The 16,209-nt window shown below is 39.3% G+C and overlaps 7 protein-coding genes across 7 annotated transcripts; 3 read left to right on the top strand and 4 right to left on the bottom strand.

The window, feature by feature from the left end:
* Window positions 1–1,937: 1,937 nt before the first annotated feature.
* Window positions 1,938–4,331, bottom strand: PHYBLDRAFT_168862 (hypothetical protein; the record flags this gene model as incomplete). The annotated part of the gene is made up of 12 exons (XM_018435951.1): window positions 1,938–1,996; window positions 2,068–2,178; window positions 2,253–2,445; window positions 2,674–2,691; window positions 2,724–2,900; window positions 2,961–3,130; window positions 3,184–3,231; window positions 3,355–3,395; window positions 3,474–3,582; window positions 3,650–3,740; window positions 3,831–4,100; window positions 4,314–4,331. The coding sequence occupies 12 exons, from the start codon at window positions 4,329–4,331 to the stop codon at window positions 1,938–1,940; spliced, it is 1,305 nt and encodes a 434-aa protein (XP_018291553.1).
* Window positions 4,332–5,997: 1,666 nt separating this feature from the next.
* PHYBLDRAFT_158951 (hypothetical protein) lies at window positions 5,998–6,723 on the top strand. The gene is made up of 2 exons (XM_018433884.1): window positions 5,998–6,145; window positions 6,203–6,723. Exons 1-2 carry the CDS (start codon window positions 6,059–6,061, stop codon window positions 6,497–6,499), a joined length of 384 nt encoding a protein of 127 aa, XP_018291552.1. The 5' UTR covers window positions 5,998–6,058; the 3' UTR covers window positions 6,500–6,723.
* Window positions 6,724–7,009: 286 nt separating this feature from the next.
* PHYBLDRAFT_168860 (hypothetical protein) lies at window positions 7,010–7,496 on the top strand (the record flags this gene model as incomplete). The annotated part of the gene is made up of 3 exons (XM_018435950.1): window positions 7,010–7,043; window positions 7,121–7,180; window positions 7,249–7,496. 3 exons carry the CDS (start codon window positions 7,010–7,012, stop codon window positions 7,494–7,496), a joined length of 342 nt encoding a protein of 113 aa, XP_018291551.1.
* Window positions 7,497–7,826: 330 nt separating this feature from the next.
* PHYBLDRAFT_145900 (hypothetical protein) lies at window positions 7,827–11,171 on the top strand (the record flags this gene model as incomplete). Its single annotated transcript, XM_018431557.1, has 10 exons — window positions 7,827–7,898; window positions 7,971–8,123; window positions 8,246–8,542; window positions 8,659–8,892; window positions 8,963–9,075; window positions 9,146–9,514; window positions 9,589–9,719; window positions 9,782–10,578; window positions 10,666–10,825; window positions 10,891–11,171. 10 exons carry the CDS (start codon window positions 7,827–7,829, stop codon window positions 11,169–11,171), a joined length of 2,607 nt encoding a protein of 868 aa, XP_018291550.1.
* A 274-nt stretch (window positions 11,172–11,445) lies between these two features.
* Window positions 11,446–11,988, bottom strand: PHYBLDRAFT_113012 (hypothetical protein; the record flags this gene model as incomplete). The annotated part of the gene is made up of 1 exon (XM_018428320.1): window positions 11,446–11,988. One exon carries the CDS (start codon window positions 11,986–11,988, stop codon window positions 11,446–11,448), a length of 543 nt encoding a protein of 180 aa, XP_018291549.1.
* Window positions 11,989–12,858: 870 nt separating this feature from the next.
* Window positions 12,859–14,339, bottom strand: PHYBLDRAFT_187125 (hypothetical protein). Its single transcript, XM_018439330.1, has 3 exons — window positions 14,258–14,339; window positions 13,930–14,192; window positions 12,859–13,819 (listed from the first exon to the last, which is right to left on the bottom strand). Exons 1-3 carry the CDS (start codon window positions 14,327–14,329, stop codon window positions 13,096–13,098), a joined length of 1,059 nt encoding a protein of 352 aa, XP_018291548.1. The 5' UTR covers window positions 14,330–14,339; the 3' UTR covers window positions 12,859–13,095.
* A 461-nt stretch (window positions 14,340–14,800) lies between these two features.
* Window positions 14,801–15,686, bottom strand: PHYBLDRAFT_133882 (hypothetical protein; the record flags this gene model as incomplete). Its single annotated transcript, XM_018429600.1, has 2 exons — window positions 15,194–15,686; window positions 14,801–15,038 (listed from the first exon to the last, which is right to left on the bottom strand). Coding segments are annotated over exons 1-2 (723 nt in total), but the record flags the coding sequence as incomplete, so codon positions are not given.
* Window positions 15,687–16,209: the final 523 nt, after the last annotated feature.

Genomic DNA, 16,209 nt, shown 5'->3' with positions numbered 1-16,209 from the left:
AAAAGATATAGAAAGAGAATAAAGATTTTGAAATACTCTCAAAAAACCTTCTGTTGCTAAATAAGAGACAGTTCATCTCTACATGGTACGAACCTTTATTTTACACAAAAAGTTTTGTTATAAATGCTTGGGAAAATTTTTGAACTAAATTCTAATCTGACAATCTGGGACATTTTGGTATTCTTTTTTCTTTCTTTTTTCTTTGAGAAATTAATTTCTCGATGGCTTAATTTGTCTTCGTTCGGCCGTTGTTGCCCGAGTGCAATCTCGCCCCTCTCATTATTCACTTTGAGCCTTCAATATCAACATAATTATGTGAGGATCGTTCTTCTTATTCTTGAACACAAATATTCAGTCTGGTTTTTACCTTGAATTTTTACACTCTATTTTGTTGTGCACCACTACTTCCCCCCCCCCCCCAATAAAAGGATTTGTTGACAATTTTTAACAGTACTGTAATATATGGCATTTTAAAATAAGAAAAAGTGTTTCTTGTTCCTGTTGATGACGATAACTGTATAGTAGAGGATAATCTTATTGAATAAACTTCTTCAGGTCAGAATTACTGTAGCATAGCATAGCAGAATCAGATTATATTATAGCCTACTCCACAGGAACCTGACTTAAAGCTCAATTTTTTATAAAGTACCTCTTCAATTCCTCTTTCTTTCAGTACTTTTTGGGTTCAACTGATCAGAACGTTGATGTTTTTCGTGTCCGCTTACACGAGTACCGTGTGTCCTTGATTCACATAAGATATCTTGTAGTTATTCCAAGTTCCCTTTAACACAGAAATATCTGGAACACACTTCTTTTTATTCGTTACTCAAGACTAATAAATGATGGTACAATATAGACTCTTTTGACTTTTTAGTCAACCATATTCACCCAATTAATGTGATGTGTTACTTATTGAGGAAGATTATTCCGAGATTTTTAAAGGTTTAGAAAACCAGTCAAGTCAAAAAGTGGCTCGGACCATAATTAAAAGAGCAACGGTACACAGTGACCGGGCCTATATGATAGATTTGAATCGTCCTTGAATACACAAACACAATCATCAAATCACAGAAATAAATACTTTAATTATTTATTTATTTTTCTTTTTTTTTTTAAAAAAAAAAGCACCATTTGCACCTAATACTATTGAATATAAGAAAAAACCGAAATACTGAATGTAAGATCCTACGCAAGAAATAAACATGGTTGCCTGCAACGATAGGAAATGAATATAATATCGATAGTTAAACTTATAGCTGTTATAGTTAGCATATTACTTTTCAGGTATATCTCAGTTTACTATAAATTTAGGTTTTCTTAAAATAAATGTTTGATTTGTAGATTGGACCTAATCTTATGCACCCTTAATAGCCTGTGAATAAATCTCACGCATTTTGTTAAATCTTGTAAGCACCATATGAATATACAGATATAAATGGCACGAAGAGTTTGTGTAAGAATCAGAGGTAAGACAAAAGAAAATAACCAACCTACACCATACATCTTCTAATGGTCCATGCATCTTATGCAAACCAAGAGTCAAGCTCTCCCTCATTTACCAATGTATATATATATATATAAATTACTGAAGCTATGATATTGAAACAGATCCCGAGATATTGTTGGATAGCTAATACAGATAATAAATGCTAGTCATAATTTATAAGCTCATAATACAAGTTAAGTCTATCTAGATTTTCTGAGACTTCGGCAGGACGTTCTCTAGTTTATAAAAGTCAACGAGTTATTCTATGGGAATAATGTCATTCTAAGTATGCCTTACCGTGAATGTTCTCGGTAGCTTGTTGCTTGTGTGGGGTAGTAAAGCCAGCCCTTATACCTTTTCCAGCGAATAATGTGTCGCATAAGTGGCTGGTGTGAAGAAAGGATAGAAAGGGAAAACCACGAGGAATTAATTGGTGAATCAACAACAGGCTTTATCTCATGTTACCAAAATAAAAAACATAAGTGAATGTCTCACGCTCAAGGTATCCAGCTGGTGTTTTAGTAAAGATCCTAGTGACCCATAGTTTATGAGCAACAAACACAAAATGCTGGACTATGTACCTATCAGAGTTATCAAGAAGTATTCCAATAATCTCCATTTAGAGCAAGACATGAAGTAGCCCACAATTATCCACACAATTGAAAGCAATTCCATTACAGTACTTTTATGAGCTATGTTATTAGGGTAAAATCAACAGATAAAACATGAGTCTTAATCCTTTATCAACTTTACTTATGTAGTATACCTGCCCACTCTGCCATGAATTGGGCTAATTGACGCATTGGCTCAATAATCACCAGAATTTTACTGTGTACGGTTCCTATATCTTGCTGCAAAGAATGTACCTGCGTTCCAGTATCATTTAGCATCTGTAAGAGACTGTTGTTTATGTGGGATACAGAATTATGCCAGTCATGCGATATCTCCCATTGGATCACCTAGAACACACACACACACACACACACACACACACAAAGAAAAAGTTCGAACCATAAGGGCAAGTATATGGCAGATTTTTTTTATTTCCTGTTCTCCGCTAAACCGACCTGCATTTGATGCCATGCCTCATGAGACTTATTTTGCATCAGGAGAGAATGACTGAGGCTTGTATTCAATTGACCCAGACGTGCTTCCACTTGAAAAAAAGCCTATTACGGAGAACTTACTCTCTTAATAGGCAAAGTCTAAAAATAATAGTTTTTCGTAAAATGTTTACCGATTCAAGCATAGTTCCCATGCCAAATATAATTTTCTCTAGTCGTCTCTGGCTTGTGTTTGCAAACACATTAACCAACTCTTCTTGGGTCCTCAATGCATATTCAGCGTCATGTTGGAGAAGTACAATTGAATCGGAAAGATTCTGGACACCTTTAGATGCTCTTTGCCGAACACCCTAAGCGCCAAAGGTTGTCAGCACAATAAAAAAAAGATACAAAGAAAAGCTCTTACTTACTTCTATTTGTTCCAGCTGTTCTCGTAAATATTGTTGGGATTTGCGTATAATTCCAAAGTTTTCCATTTCTTCTTGACGCCAGTTGACCAGTTGTGCTCTCTGGTCTCGTAATAAATCGTAGTTTTGGAGCTGATTGTCAGCAATTTCCTTTCGTAGTTTTTCCAATATATCTGCATGCAAGTCAATAGTATTGATCTAAGCTATACCAAGATATAAAACGTACCTCTTTCGATAGGATAGCGAATGGCAAAACACATGGAGACTACTAGGTCTTAATAGCCATAGAATCAAGATTACTGTGTCTTTCAGCTTACCAACATCACGAAAATATCCTTGTAGGAGTGGACCAAACATACATTAGACAACATTCTAGTAATCTAGGCTTCTTACATACCACTGTAGGATGTCCAGGTCTGTGGGGTGCTAGCTAATTTCCTATTGATGTTTTACAATAAAATAAAGGGATACTAATTAATTATATTTGCGCGTCTTGTACTCTAGAGATTTTATTACATGACACATTGATGTGCACGGGCGTCTGTACCATCGTCAATAGAATTACATTCGGGAGGTATAGGAACATTTGCTGTAGAAAGTTCGCATATTGTGAGCATCAAGGCATCTATATTAACATAAACAATGAGTACAGAGTATCATGTTTGTCTTGGTGTATTATACTAGCAAATTACATTTTATCTTGCCATTTTCTGAAACTGAAAGTGATTCACAGCCATCTTTTAGTGTTAAAACAGCTCTTTTGAAGCAATTTGGCTCCTTTGCCTTTAGAGCCAAAAGAATTTCTTAATTATTAAATAAAATTGGTTACAGACTTCGTTATCATAGGAAGAGCACAAGAAATACGGTTCTTACGAATCCCATGGTCCATTGCCCTCTTTTCTTCAGACGGCGAGACAAGAACGGACCGGAGATGTTCTGTACAATATATTGTTCTGAATCAGTCAGATGCCGATTTCCCTTTTCTTTTAAGATAATTAACCTTGTGAAGTGGCCTGTGTGCCTGAGATAAAGCCCTTGGGTTGAAAAAGAAAAGGGTGTTTCCAAGCAGTGGCTACGGTACATATCTGCACATAAGCTAGGACTGATATCAACAGGATGTGCATTGGTGTTCCAGATCTGAGACTATAGACAACAAGTTGAGTCAATTGATAGTAAACAGATTTTTTTTCTTATCTTCTGTTACTATTTATTATTACTATTATTATGGACCGTCACTACAAGGATAAATGATGACGAAGGTGGCAAAGAAGGGAATTGAGATGTGGGAGTTCAAGACAACTGCCGTCGTCAATGACAGGCTCGTGGTACCCCTGTGTACTTGGTCCCCTTCTATACTTTTATAATTCTTTTCATTTTTATGTAATAATCGTGTGTGCGTGTGTAATGTGTAAATACATTAACCAAAAGGGCCTTTTATGAAAACCATATCTATTGCCTTTTAGATTACAAATAATAAACGTTTGTACAATTTTCTTAAAAAAAAAGTTAAAATAAAAGTAAAAAGATGCATATTCTGTAAGAGTAACAACTATTATGTTTGTGTGTGTGTAAAACGGGAATACAGAGGCTGACCATAAGGAGTACGCAGGAGACATGCCCAAAGGGAGAAACAGGAGATTTTCCTAGGCACATTTTGTTCTTTTTTTTTTGTTCTTCCTATTTTTGAAATAGAGCCACAACGCTTGTTGTATATAAAACAAACCTCATTTCTTCGTCCTCCCTTTCTTTCTTCCGCTCTACTTAAATGGCCTCCCTTCAACGACAACCGTCAAAAAAGCAACGCAGTGAACCTGTAAGCTTATTTTATATATTACTTTACAATTGCATGCTCACAATGCAATTGTATTCAATTTAGATACAGCACCCATTGCAAATCACAATTCCAACACCAGCATCAGCAACAACAACAAAAACAATAATACCACCACCACAAGTAGCAGCTACAACAGCGACTATTTCAAACCATGCCTCCTGCGAATCAGCTTCTTTACTGGAGGCATTAATGTGTGAACCAATAGACTATGAATTCCTCGCTGTTGACCAAACTTCTCACCTCTCGCCCGAGGTAAAGACTTTATTATTTGAGTACTATACACACGTAGCTGACTTTTTGACTTATCTAGGTAGTACAGTCTTTGGGATCTGTGAAGCAAGTGTGCTTGGTTGCACTTGATTCGTTATTAAGGAAGATCGTATTGGAAGGGTCGGGCGGAATGCGCGTGGGCCGGGAGATGCGTCGTTTGTCGGACTCGTCGTTGCAGGAGCGCCGGTCAGTGGACGGCGCTGGGGATTTGCTGGGCTCGATTGCACGCTACACAACACGAATTACACATGCAGAGCCAGAATCAACACAGACAACCATGATCAACATCAAACGACAACTCGACTCTCATCAAGTATTGCTTGTTGACGTTAGCACGGATTATAATCTTTGCTGTGCTCTTGCTGCTTTACTCAACGATATCTATCGGATGCTGGAGCTCGGCCACGTGGATACACAGACCAATATCCCATTGAATCACAGCAGCGACAATGTCTACTTACAACTACAGGAAGAGGTGTCCGAGTTCCAAAAGAATCACGCATCATGCCTGGTCGCACTAGAGTACGAAGATTCAAAAGAAATGACAGTCCTTTGGAGCGAAATCGAGCGTCTCATGCACGCTGTAGACCGCATTACAAAATCCATTCGTTCTAACCCACCTCCCGCATACAACGATTTACCTCCTACAGAAGAGCCTCCGAGCTATCCTTCTGGAGAAATGCGTAATACCCCCAGGGAAAAGAACAAAAGCTCGCCATTGGGTGAAAAGACACAGCGCGAATTAGATAATCTACTAGAAGCTATCGATCGCCTTTCCAGTGTAGCACCGAGACTAAATAACCAACGAGTGACCTTGACAGAAAGACAAGCAAATGAATTAGCCATGGCCACTGTTAGCAAGGCAGTCGAGCGCCTTTCCCGCGGACGTCTGGACGATCAACGAGCCCATTTACCCCAGAGGCATGATCTTCTCAAGAATCTTATTCACCAAATCAATAAGTCTGCCGCCCGAACTTTGGATAATCAACGAGTTCACATGGGAGACGCTCTCCAGAAAAGGATAGAAGTAGCAAAGGTGACAGGTGTCCTAAATCGCATGGACCGTGGCCGCCTCACTAATCAGGTAAGCAGTGGGTTTGTACCACTTAAGATAACAACATATTCACATTTGTGTTTCTAGGACTGGTGTTCACCCGAAGAGATATTATTGCAGGAGATGACTACCATGACTGACTTGCTGGCCAAGTCTCTCCACCGCCCACAACTCACAAAACAACGGTACAGCCTGCCAGCTATGAAAGAACGCGACATGATGAATACAGACAATATCTTCCGTAAGGTCCCAAAAGACATTCAGGAAGACACAAGAGATGAACTAGCTTTACTACTGGATACAATCTACAAGGCAAAACCTCAGTTCGAGAACCAGAGGGCGTCTTTTAGCTCTCGACAATCCTGCCTAACTTCAATTGCCTAGCTTCAATTACTCAAGTTCACTATTATTTCCTCTCTTCTAGATATCCATGCATTTTATATCTCTCTATTTCGCTCTCTCAATCTCCCTTTCTCCCTCTCTATTCATTATTTTCTGCATCCCGTAGCCAAACTACTTCTTTTTCTTTAAGCGACTTGACCTCAAGCGTTTGTAGTCTCATTAAACCCTAACCTCCTTGTTCGAGGTTCCAGCTTGCTGCCTCCAAGTAAAAAAAAATATTGACTGAATTTGAAATACTCTTTGTGGCCTGGCAAAATTAAGCTGGTACGACAGGATGTCAAAACCATCCTCTTGTGTCGTACATCACTCCATATACCTTTGGAGGGTTGTAAAGAAATAAGAAATAAGAAATAAAGTCAATCAACTTCTTTGCAATGTCAATGCAAATAGCGCGGAATTCAATTTCAAATGCCGTGACCGTTATGTCTCCATTTGCTCACAGACTACCTTAGACCATTTCCTTTCAAATACACATCCATACACCAACAAGATATGGCAGATCTCGAAGACCTCAATAAGCCCTTTGGTAAACACATCTCTGCCGTCGCAGCATCCATCCATTCCATATACAACATCAGTTCGCTAAAGGATCATTTCAATTAGATCCCTTTGCCGAAGTTGAAGAAGAACAGGCCGGCGCTGTCAAGCAGACCAACTATCTCCGTACGTACGATCATCCCGTGCACGACCCCAAGACGCTGGACTGTCATACTTAATATTTCTTTTTCTAGATCTTCGAATTCAGCAACGTAACGGTCGTAAGACTCTTACCACACTTCAAGGTCTTCCTGCTGAGATCGACACCAAAAAACTCCTCAAGGCTGTCAAAAAAGCATTCGCCTGTAATGGAACTGTTGTAGAAGACGAAGAGCATGGAAACATTATCCAGATGCAGGGTGATCAACGTCTGAAGATGGCAGAATTCTTGATCCAAGAAGGCATTGCTGCAAAAGCAGATATCAAAGTCCACGGTTTCTAATTCAATTTTTTTTGTGAACACACTATACGTGTTTGCGTGTATAATCTGTACAAAGATCAAAAGCATTTTCTCTTTTTTTTTTATTAAATCACAATACAAAAATAAAACTACAAGTTTTGAAGAAGAATGATTTCCAAAATTGTTTAAATGCTCATTCCATTAAATGTGTCTGTCTAACTGTCAGTTTCGTCAGTCAGTCTGCACAAGGATTATTTTTTTGTGGTTTAGGTGGCTTAAAGCGGCAAGTCTGTCAAACGGCCCTCCACCCAAACCTTTATACTTTTTTCTTTTTCTTTTTCTTCTTCTCCGCTTGACTTGACTTTACACCTCATGAATCTTATTGCTGTTGATACTGAGCGTAATTCCTCTGTGGAATCTGATTCAGTGTCGTCTGCCTCACCTGTAAGAATTTAAGACAGTATAAAGTCCATATCGTTTTCTTTTTTCTTTCTTTTTTCTTATCGTGTTTATCAGGTATCGACTTCTCAGACAACTCCTGCTGTCATGAGTGATCAGGAAATAGATATTATTGATGACGAAGAGAAAATCACCAACGAAATGATCAAGGTTGAAGAGGAAATGTCGCAAGTTACTGTAAAGGAAGAAGAACAACGTATTGAGGAAGCTGTAAGTAAAAGCCGTGTATATTATACTTTCTCAGGCACATACGCACATATAAAATATTTGTTCAAACATCTTGAAATATATACATATTTATATAACTTGGATATATATATAAATTTAAACAGGCTCAAGTTCAGTTTGACACGACTATTAAAGAGCAAAGAATGAAGCGTTTGAACTTCTTACTGGAAAAATCTGGCGCCTATGCTACTATTCTTGGTCGCAAGATGGCAAAACAACAGGAAGAAGCACGTGAAAAAGCGGCTAAGATTGATGCTGCTAATGAAGCTAAGAAGGCTGGAAGTGTTCAGGATAAACCTATTAAGGAAGCAACCAAACCTAAAGCTTCTGCAATTAATCTGCGTAAACGAAAGATTAATGATGAGGCTGATTACCAATTGGGAGAGTATATCAATGAAGATGTATGTTGTGAGAATGAGAATATTAAATATGACACAGAATATCAAAAAAAAACTACAGTATGTAGCTGGTTTAATTAAAAAAAGGGTATTGTGCGTGTGTGCATATGTGTTTTTAGGATGTTAAAAGACGTAAGCAAACGGATGATAATGTCAGTAAAGCAATTCAAGAAGATAGTGGACGTGGAACCGTACCAAGTGGCCAAATCAAACCAACAATCTCTGCCAGACAGCCAGCTCTTGTGACCGGTGGTGTATTGCGTGATTACCAACTTGCAGGTGTGGAATGGTTGACTAGTCTGTGGGAAAATGGTCTGAACGGTATTCTGGCCGATGAGATGGGTCTAGGAAAGGTATTATAAAAACTGGTTAAGAGCAAGTGTAAAAACCAAGAAAAAGAAGCGTTGACCTTTGTATACACAGACTCTTCAAACAATCAGTTTTATTGCTCATCTCAAAGCTATGAATGTGTCTGGCCCTTATCTGATTGTCACTCCTTTATCAACTCTTGCTAATTGGGTCAACGAATTCAAGAGGTAAACAGAATCATATGAATTGGTGTTTTGCTACATAAAGTTAAATCAAACAATGACTATGAATATGTAGGTTCACTCCTGAAATCCCTGTCCTTTTGTACCATGGTAGCAAGGAAGAACGTCAACATATGATTAACCGTAAGATGCAAAAGAAGAAGGAGACTTTGCGCGAGTTCCCTGTTATTGTTACAAGCTACGAAATTATTATGAATGATCGTAAACATCTCCAACGCTACAACTGGAAGTACATTGTTGTTGACGAAGGACATCGCATCAAGAATTTGAATTGTAAACTTATTAAGGAGCTCAAGACCTACTCCAGCGCCAATAGACTGTTGCTTACTGGCACACCGTTACAAAACAACCTGGCTGAATTATGGAGTTTGTTAAATTTTCTGCTCCCTGATATCTTTGACGATCTTGATATGTTCCAATCCTGGTAAGTGGTCAAGTATATTTGATCTACATCATGCATTAGTTAATGTATGGATGCATATGTGTACCCTTGATTAGGTTTGATTTTTCTGATATCAACCAAAAGAGTGGTCAAGATCGTATCATGAAAGAGGAAGAAGAGGATAACATTGTGACAAGTCTGCATACTATCCTTAAACCTTTCTTACTCAGACGTCTCAAGACTGATGGTAGGTTGTGGCAAGTTTATTAATAATGATGTAATTTTAATATTTGACCCTTTTGAATTTAGTTGAGCGTTCTTTGCCAAAGAAGAAGGAGTATCTCCTATACGCCCCATTAACCCAACCACAAAAGGACCTTTATGATGCAATTCTCAAACGAGATCTTCGCGATTATCTTATCAAGCGAAAGACCAACACTAATGATGAACCCAATCCTAAAGAATTGACTGAGGAGAAGTCTGAGGAAGAAACCCAAAGATCTAAGCGTCAGTCTGATAGAGGCTCAAAAACAACCAGCTACAAAGAACAGTCTGACCGGGATTTCTTTGCCCAGCAAAGCAAGGCATTAGAGAAAGCTGATCCGGAAAGTATCACCAGTGAATCTATCCTAGAGGCCGGAAAGAAACACGAGATGGCGGTGGCTACAAAGCAAGTGAACGGAATGCACCTCCAGAACTTGGTGATGCAACTTCGTAAGGTGTGCAACCATCCATTCTTATTCGATTGGCCCATCGATCCCAAGACCAACACATATGTACTGAATAACGAATTGGCTGCCCAATCCGGAAAAGTGCTTTTGCTTGATCGACTTTTGACAGCTCTGTTTGAGCGCGGCCACAAGGTTCTTGTGTTCTCCCAAATGACCAAGATGTTGGATATTCTTGAAGATTGGTCTACAGGCCTCAAAAACTGGCCTGTCTGTAGATTGGACGGCAGTGTTTCTCAGGAGTCCCGAAGAAAGCAAATCGAGACTTTTAACGATCCTGAGAGTAACGTCAAGTTGTTCTTACTCTCCACACGTGCAGGTGGTTTGGGTATCAATCTTACTGCAGCAGATACTGTTGTAATTTTCGACAGTGATTGGGTAATAATACTAATTATATTTGCATATATAAGAATCGTAATATTTGGGGAACTTAGTTACTAATAACACACACTATATATGTTATAGAATCCTCAAATGGATCTTCAGGCACAAGACAGAGTTCATCGTATCGGTCAAACAAAACCAGTACTGATCTACCGCTTTGTTACTGGCAACACTGTTGAGGGCAAGATGTTGGAGAAAGCAACTGCCAAGCGACGTCTCGAAAAGTTAGTTATCCATAAGAGTAAGTGTATTATTATATCTTACAAAACAATAGATCAAATAAACTAACTATTTAATTTATATTAGGCAAATTCAAGTCACCAGTAACCGGACTCCCATTAAGCAAGAAGGATCAAGCCAATACGGTTCGTGAGTTAGCCGAGATTCTGGAATCTCAAGATGGTGAACAGGTTCAGATTGTGTCCCAGGGGGACAAAGTAATCTCGGATAAAGACCTGGAGATGCTGCTGGATCGTAGTGAGAAAGTGTTCGAGGATACTACAGTACGCGTGTCAGACCAATTCAAGGAAATGAACACAGCCGATATGGTGGATCAAAAGAACGAAATTCTTGCTACCCGTATTTAGTTGACTTTGTTCAAGTCAAATAACTTTTTTTTATTAACATACTCTCCTTTTACCTCCCCTTCACCCTTTAATATTTATCATTTGCATTAGGCTTCTTTCTTTTTTTATATATATAGTCTTTTAAGAAAGGAAGAAAACACATTTTATTGTTATAATAGTTATAATCTATAAATAAGAAAGAAAGACATATACACCGAAGGTTGAAGATGCTGATGAAGAAAACAGGATGAAAAAATGGGATAATAATAATAATAATAGAGAGAGAAAGAAATCATTAGAATAAGCCAAGCTTAGTCTTGCCCTCTTTCATACGAGGTGAAATATAGTTTCCAAGGAAGCTAAAGATATCTCCACGGACGGCATCGTTATCAAGGATGTTGAATCGCTTGGCATTACGCTCGGTATCAACAATAACAAGCTCAAGACGATCGAGCTTGAGATGGCCTTGTTCCAGCAGGGTATTGATACGGTTAGGAGTGCCAACGCCGATATGAATTGGATACTTTTCCAGAAAAATAACCTGCTCTTCGACCTTCAAGTGCTTAGCAAATAATTTGGCAATCTTGGCAGTCTCATTGAACTCTTTCAATGCACGAACCAAGTCGACGGCACGCACAGCAGAGTGAGTCAAGACCAATGCGACAGGGCTTGCAAGTTCAGTGGGCTTTTTGGAAAGCTTTTTGTGACCAGCTACACCAAACTTGATATAGTTTGGCAGAGCTTCGAGAGTATGTTCGTGTTTGAATTTTTGGTTGTCGACAAAGGATTTCTCAGGGAGCTCTTTTTCTTCGAGCTCAACTGCAGTAAGGTCAGGCATAGCACGCTGATGACGGTCGACCATGTACTTGTGTTGAACATCGATAGGTTCGCTGTGCACGTTAAGGTTGAGATAAGGATCCTTGGTGACGCGAGTCTAGATAGATACAGGTACAGATATATATATATATATATGCATATTATCAGACACATTTAAACTAATGTGTATATCTAGAGATTTCTATCCGCACCTTCTTCTTCTTGGCCTTCTTGGCCTTTTGTTCAACGGCAACAGGGGCAGGTGGTTGTTTGCGCTTAGGAGCTCTTGGAGCGTCGGGATCTTCGATTGCTTCTTCGTTGTCCGAAAAAACATCTTCTTCGACAAGGTAATCGTCATCGAGAGAATCTGCAGAGGCAGAGATCTTTTTATTCTCAAGAGACATTGTGATTAATGGAGCTAATTTATTATTAATTAAGAAGTGGTTACTTTTTTGCTGGAGAGCAAACATTAATCCATCTTGCATTGTCGCTGTCACAGCCAAGCCACAGCAGTTTAATTTAGTGCTTTCCAATACTGTTTCTTTTAACCTTTTTTATTTTATTTTATGGGATTTGGTTATTAGCCAATCGCATTCCATATAATTAAAGTTTTTGAAGGTTCCTTATTTTAAGATTTTAATTTTAATTTTAATTTTAATTTTTGTTGGATGCATATAAACTGCTCGAAAGTTAACGTGTGAAATTTGTTACATCCCAAGGTAATGAAACTTAATGTTTCTTTTCTTTAAGAAAAAAACATTCTTGTATAAAAGCTAATTAGTTATTTACAGCTTTAAACTATATAATTGACCATTAATTATCATTGAATTCTATAGGTGAATGTCAAACTTCTTAATAGATTCATTTCTATAAGCTAACAGCAGATTATCCCTTTTTTTTTTAAAAAAAAAATGATACAAATCGAATGGATTTATTTAGATGGAAATGGTTTGTTTTTAGGTGATGAATATTGGGATAGATTTAAACAAATAAATGCAAAAATTAATGATGAAGAAAATATCTAAAGAGAACATCTATAAAAAGAAGAGAGAAAAAAAACGAAGGAGGAAAATATGATGGAGGGAGGAGGGTAAAGCGTTTGCTCGTTTTTTGTTTTTTGTTTTTTGTTTTACTGTTTAAGGGAGCGTCTTGCCTTGACAGCATTAGCAAGGTTTGTGAGGACTTGTTCAGTGGTCTCAAAATCAATGCATGCGTCAGTAATTGAGACACCGTATTTGAGGGCTTGAGGGCCTTCAGCGGGTACACTCTGCTTGCCTTCATTAATGTGAGACTCAATCATAAGACCAATAACGGAAGTTTCTCCAGAAGCAATTTGTTCGCAGATGTTGTCGGCAACCTTGGGCTGGTTACGGTGATCTTTGTTGGAGTTTCCGTGGGAGCAGTCAACCATGATGTTGGGACGGAGACCGGCCTTGATCATTGCCTGCTTAGCAGCAAGGATGTGTTCTTTGTCAAAGTTGGGGCCATCGTTTCCACCGCGAAGAATTACGTGACAGTCGGGGTTGCCGGTTGTGTGGGTGATGCTGACGGTTCCGCTCTTAGTGACGCCGAGGAAATGGTGAGGAGCTGATGCGGATCCAATACCATCAATTGCTACACGCACGTTTCCGTCGGTACCGTTCTTGAAACCGACAGGGAAAGAAACGCCAGAAGCCAACTCACGATGGAGCTGAGATTCGGTGGTACGAGCACCAATGGCACCCCAGGACATAAGGTCGGCAAGGTATTGAGGAGAGATGGTATCCAACAACTCCACAGCAACGGGCATGCCAGAGTTAGTAAGCTCACATAACAATTCACGGCCAACACGAAGACCTTTGTTGATGTTGTAGCTAATGAGAGAAAAAATATATATACAGAAAATTATAGATGTGCGGGGTTAAGATCTAGTATTGATATCTTGATAGTGATGTTGACGACGATGATGAGCCGGTTACACTACCTGTTGTTGATATCAGGGTCGTTGATCAAACCCTTCCAGCCGACAGTGGTGCGAGGCTTCTCAAAGTAAGAGCGCATAATAATGAGCAACTCTCCCTTGACGTTCTCTCTGACTTTTGAAAGACGCTGGCAGTACTCCTTAGCAGCCTTAGTGTCGTGAATAGAGCAGGGACCAACAATGATCACCAAACGATCATCCTCGCCGCGCAGAATAGCAGCGGTCTCTTGGCGAGCAGCAGAGACAGTCTGGCGAGACTCAGGGGTCTGCAGTAGGATGATTTGTCAGCAAAGGACAGCTGTTTATTGTTTGTATACAGATGCCTACTTACAGGAGCAAGTTCTTCCTGAAGGAAAGCAGGAGTCAAAAGGGCATTGTAGCCAGTCACACGAAGATCTTCCATTAGATTATGTATTGCAAGTTGTAGAAAAAGAAAAGGTTTGGGACAAAGGTTATATTTATGAGATACTATTAATACGAGCAGTCACAATTGTGCCAATAATGATGGCCTATGAGTCACTTTGCTCTGTGCGACTGTTTTTTTGAGTTCAAGCTTTACTAAAAAAAAATAAAAAAAAAATCATATAATACAAAAAAGAGGTAGTATGTTACATAAGGAATTGAGTATCAATTCCATGAGCAAAGTCATAGATGACCATCCGAGACTGGTTGGAACAGCACACGATCCGTGCATAGTCGTACTGCAAATTAAGGACACTAATAATAATAACAATAATAAAAATTAACGGCTAAGTTAATTGCCTAATTCTTTCATGGTATATGTCCAAACTGCTTCATTTTTTTAAAAAAAAATCTTACCGTCCTTCAATGGCTTGTCCTAAACTAAGAAGCAAGTTTCCTTGATTCAATCCCCATACTTTGAGACTGCCGTCATAGCTTCCGCTTACAATCCGGTCAGATGCAGTGTCGATCTGAAGAGTCCGTACAAGTTCTGTGTGCCCTGAAAGTGTATGCAGGCATTCTCCTGTAGCCACATCCCAGATCTTGATCGTCTGGTCACTAGAACCACTAACAATCCTATTGCCATCAAATTCAACACAAGCAATTCCTCGGCTATGAGAGTCAAATGTACGTAGACATTGTCCAGTTTCCTTTTGTTTAAATAAAATAAAATAATATAAAAAAAACAAAATTTTGTTAATTATTATTATTTTTTCATTAAAAAAATTCTTGTCCCACCTCAACCCATTAACCATTAAAATTTTTAACGTATATAAAAACTACAGATCTTTTTTTTTTTGCCTACCATATCCCAAAGTTTGATTGTCCGATCCCCGGACGCAGACACAACACGATTGTCTTTGAACTGAAGTGCGTTCACTGCCGCGCGGTGACCAATCAGTTGTTTTAACATTGTGCCAGTCTCGAGGTCCCACACGCGAATCGTCCGGTCCTTTGAACAACTGACAAGCCTGTCTTTAGCAAACCGTAAATTCAACACACTCTCGCCATGGCCAGCTAGGACTTGGATGATCTCGCCTGTGCGAATATCCCATTGGATAATTGTCGCATCACTGCTGCCACTTAATATGTAGTTGTCGTCATATTGGAGACATAGAACGCTAGCATTGTGAGCTTGCAATGTCGTGCGGCATTCGCCTGTCCGGATATCCCAGATCTTGATTGTCTGGTCACGGCTGCCACTCACAATCTTATCATTGTCAAATTGGACACAGTAAATTCCTTCGGTATGCATATCGGCCATTGAGCTCGAGGGTGGGAATACTCGCATTTTATATTTTCCGTCTCGCCAGCGTCGATCGACTAGAGTGCGGTTACGGTATAGTCGACGCCAGTTAATAAATCGTTTGTCGGCATCTTCTTTGTAATGGTAAAGGGCTGTCTCATCGTATTTTACATTACGTCGAGTAATTGGTCTGTTATTGTACGATCTTGCGGAAGAGGAAGAGGAAGATGCGGATTGTGGTAAAGCTGCAGAGCGGGATGTTGTGGACACACTTACACGGGCACCCGCCTTACTTGCGAGAGAACCTGTGATTAGTGGTGTACTTGATGATCCCACGCCATATCTATGAGAGGGTACAAGTGGCTGTGAGCGTGAGTGGGACGATGGGGCGGCAGTTGCAGTTGCGGTTGCAGTGGCGGCGGCGAGTGAGATGAGATGTGGAAAGGTAACTGATGACGGCGTCTGGTATTCTGGTAGATGGTGATGATGAGCATGTGGTTCAGATAGAGCGGCAAGAATAGAACTGCTGAGGTTTCGATTGTCTTCAGGTGCTGTTGAAGAAGAAGACGAAGATG

Source organism: Phycomyces blakesleeanus (assembly GCF_001638985.1).
Source record: "Phycomyces blakesleeanus NRRL 1555(-) unplaced genomic scaffold PHYBLscaffold_11, whole genome shotgun sequence".
NCBI lineage: Eukaryota > Fungi > Mucoromycota > Mucoromycetes > Mucorales > Phycomycetaceae > Phycomyces > Phycomyces blakesleeanus.
The sequence above is the reverse complement of the archived record's forward strand: the minus strand, read 5'-3'. Positions and strand labels throughout refer to the sequence as shown.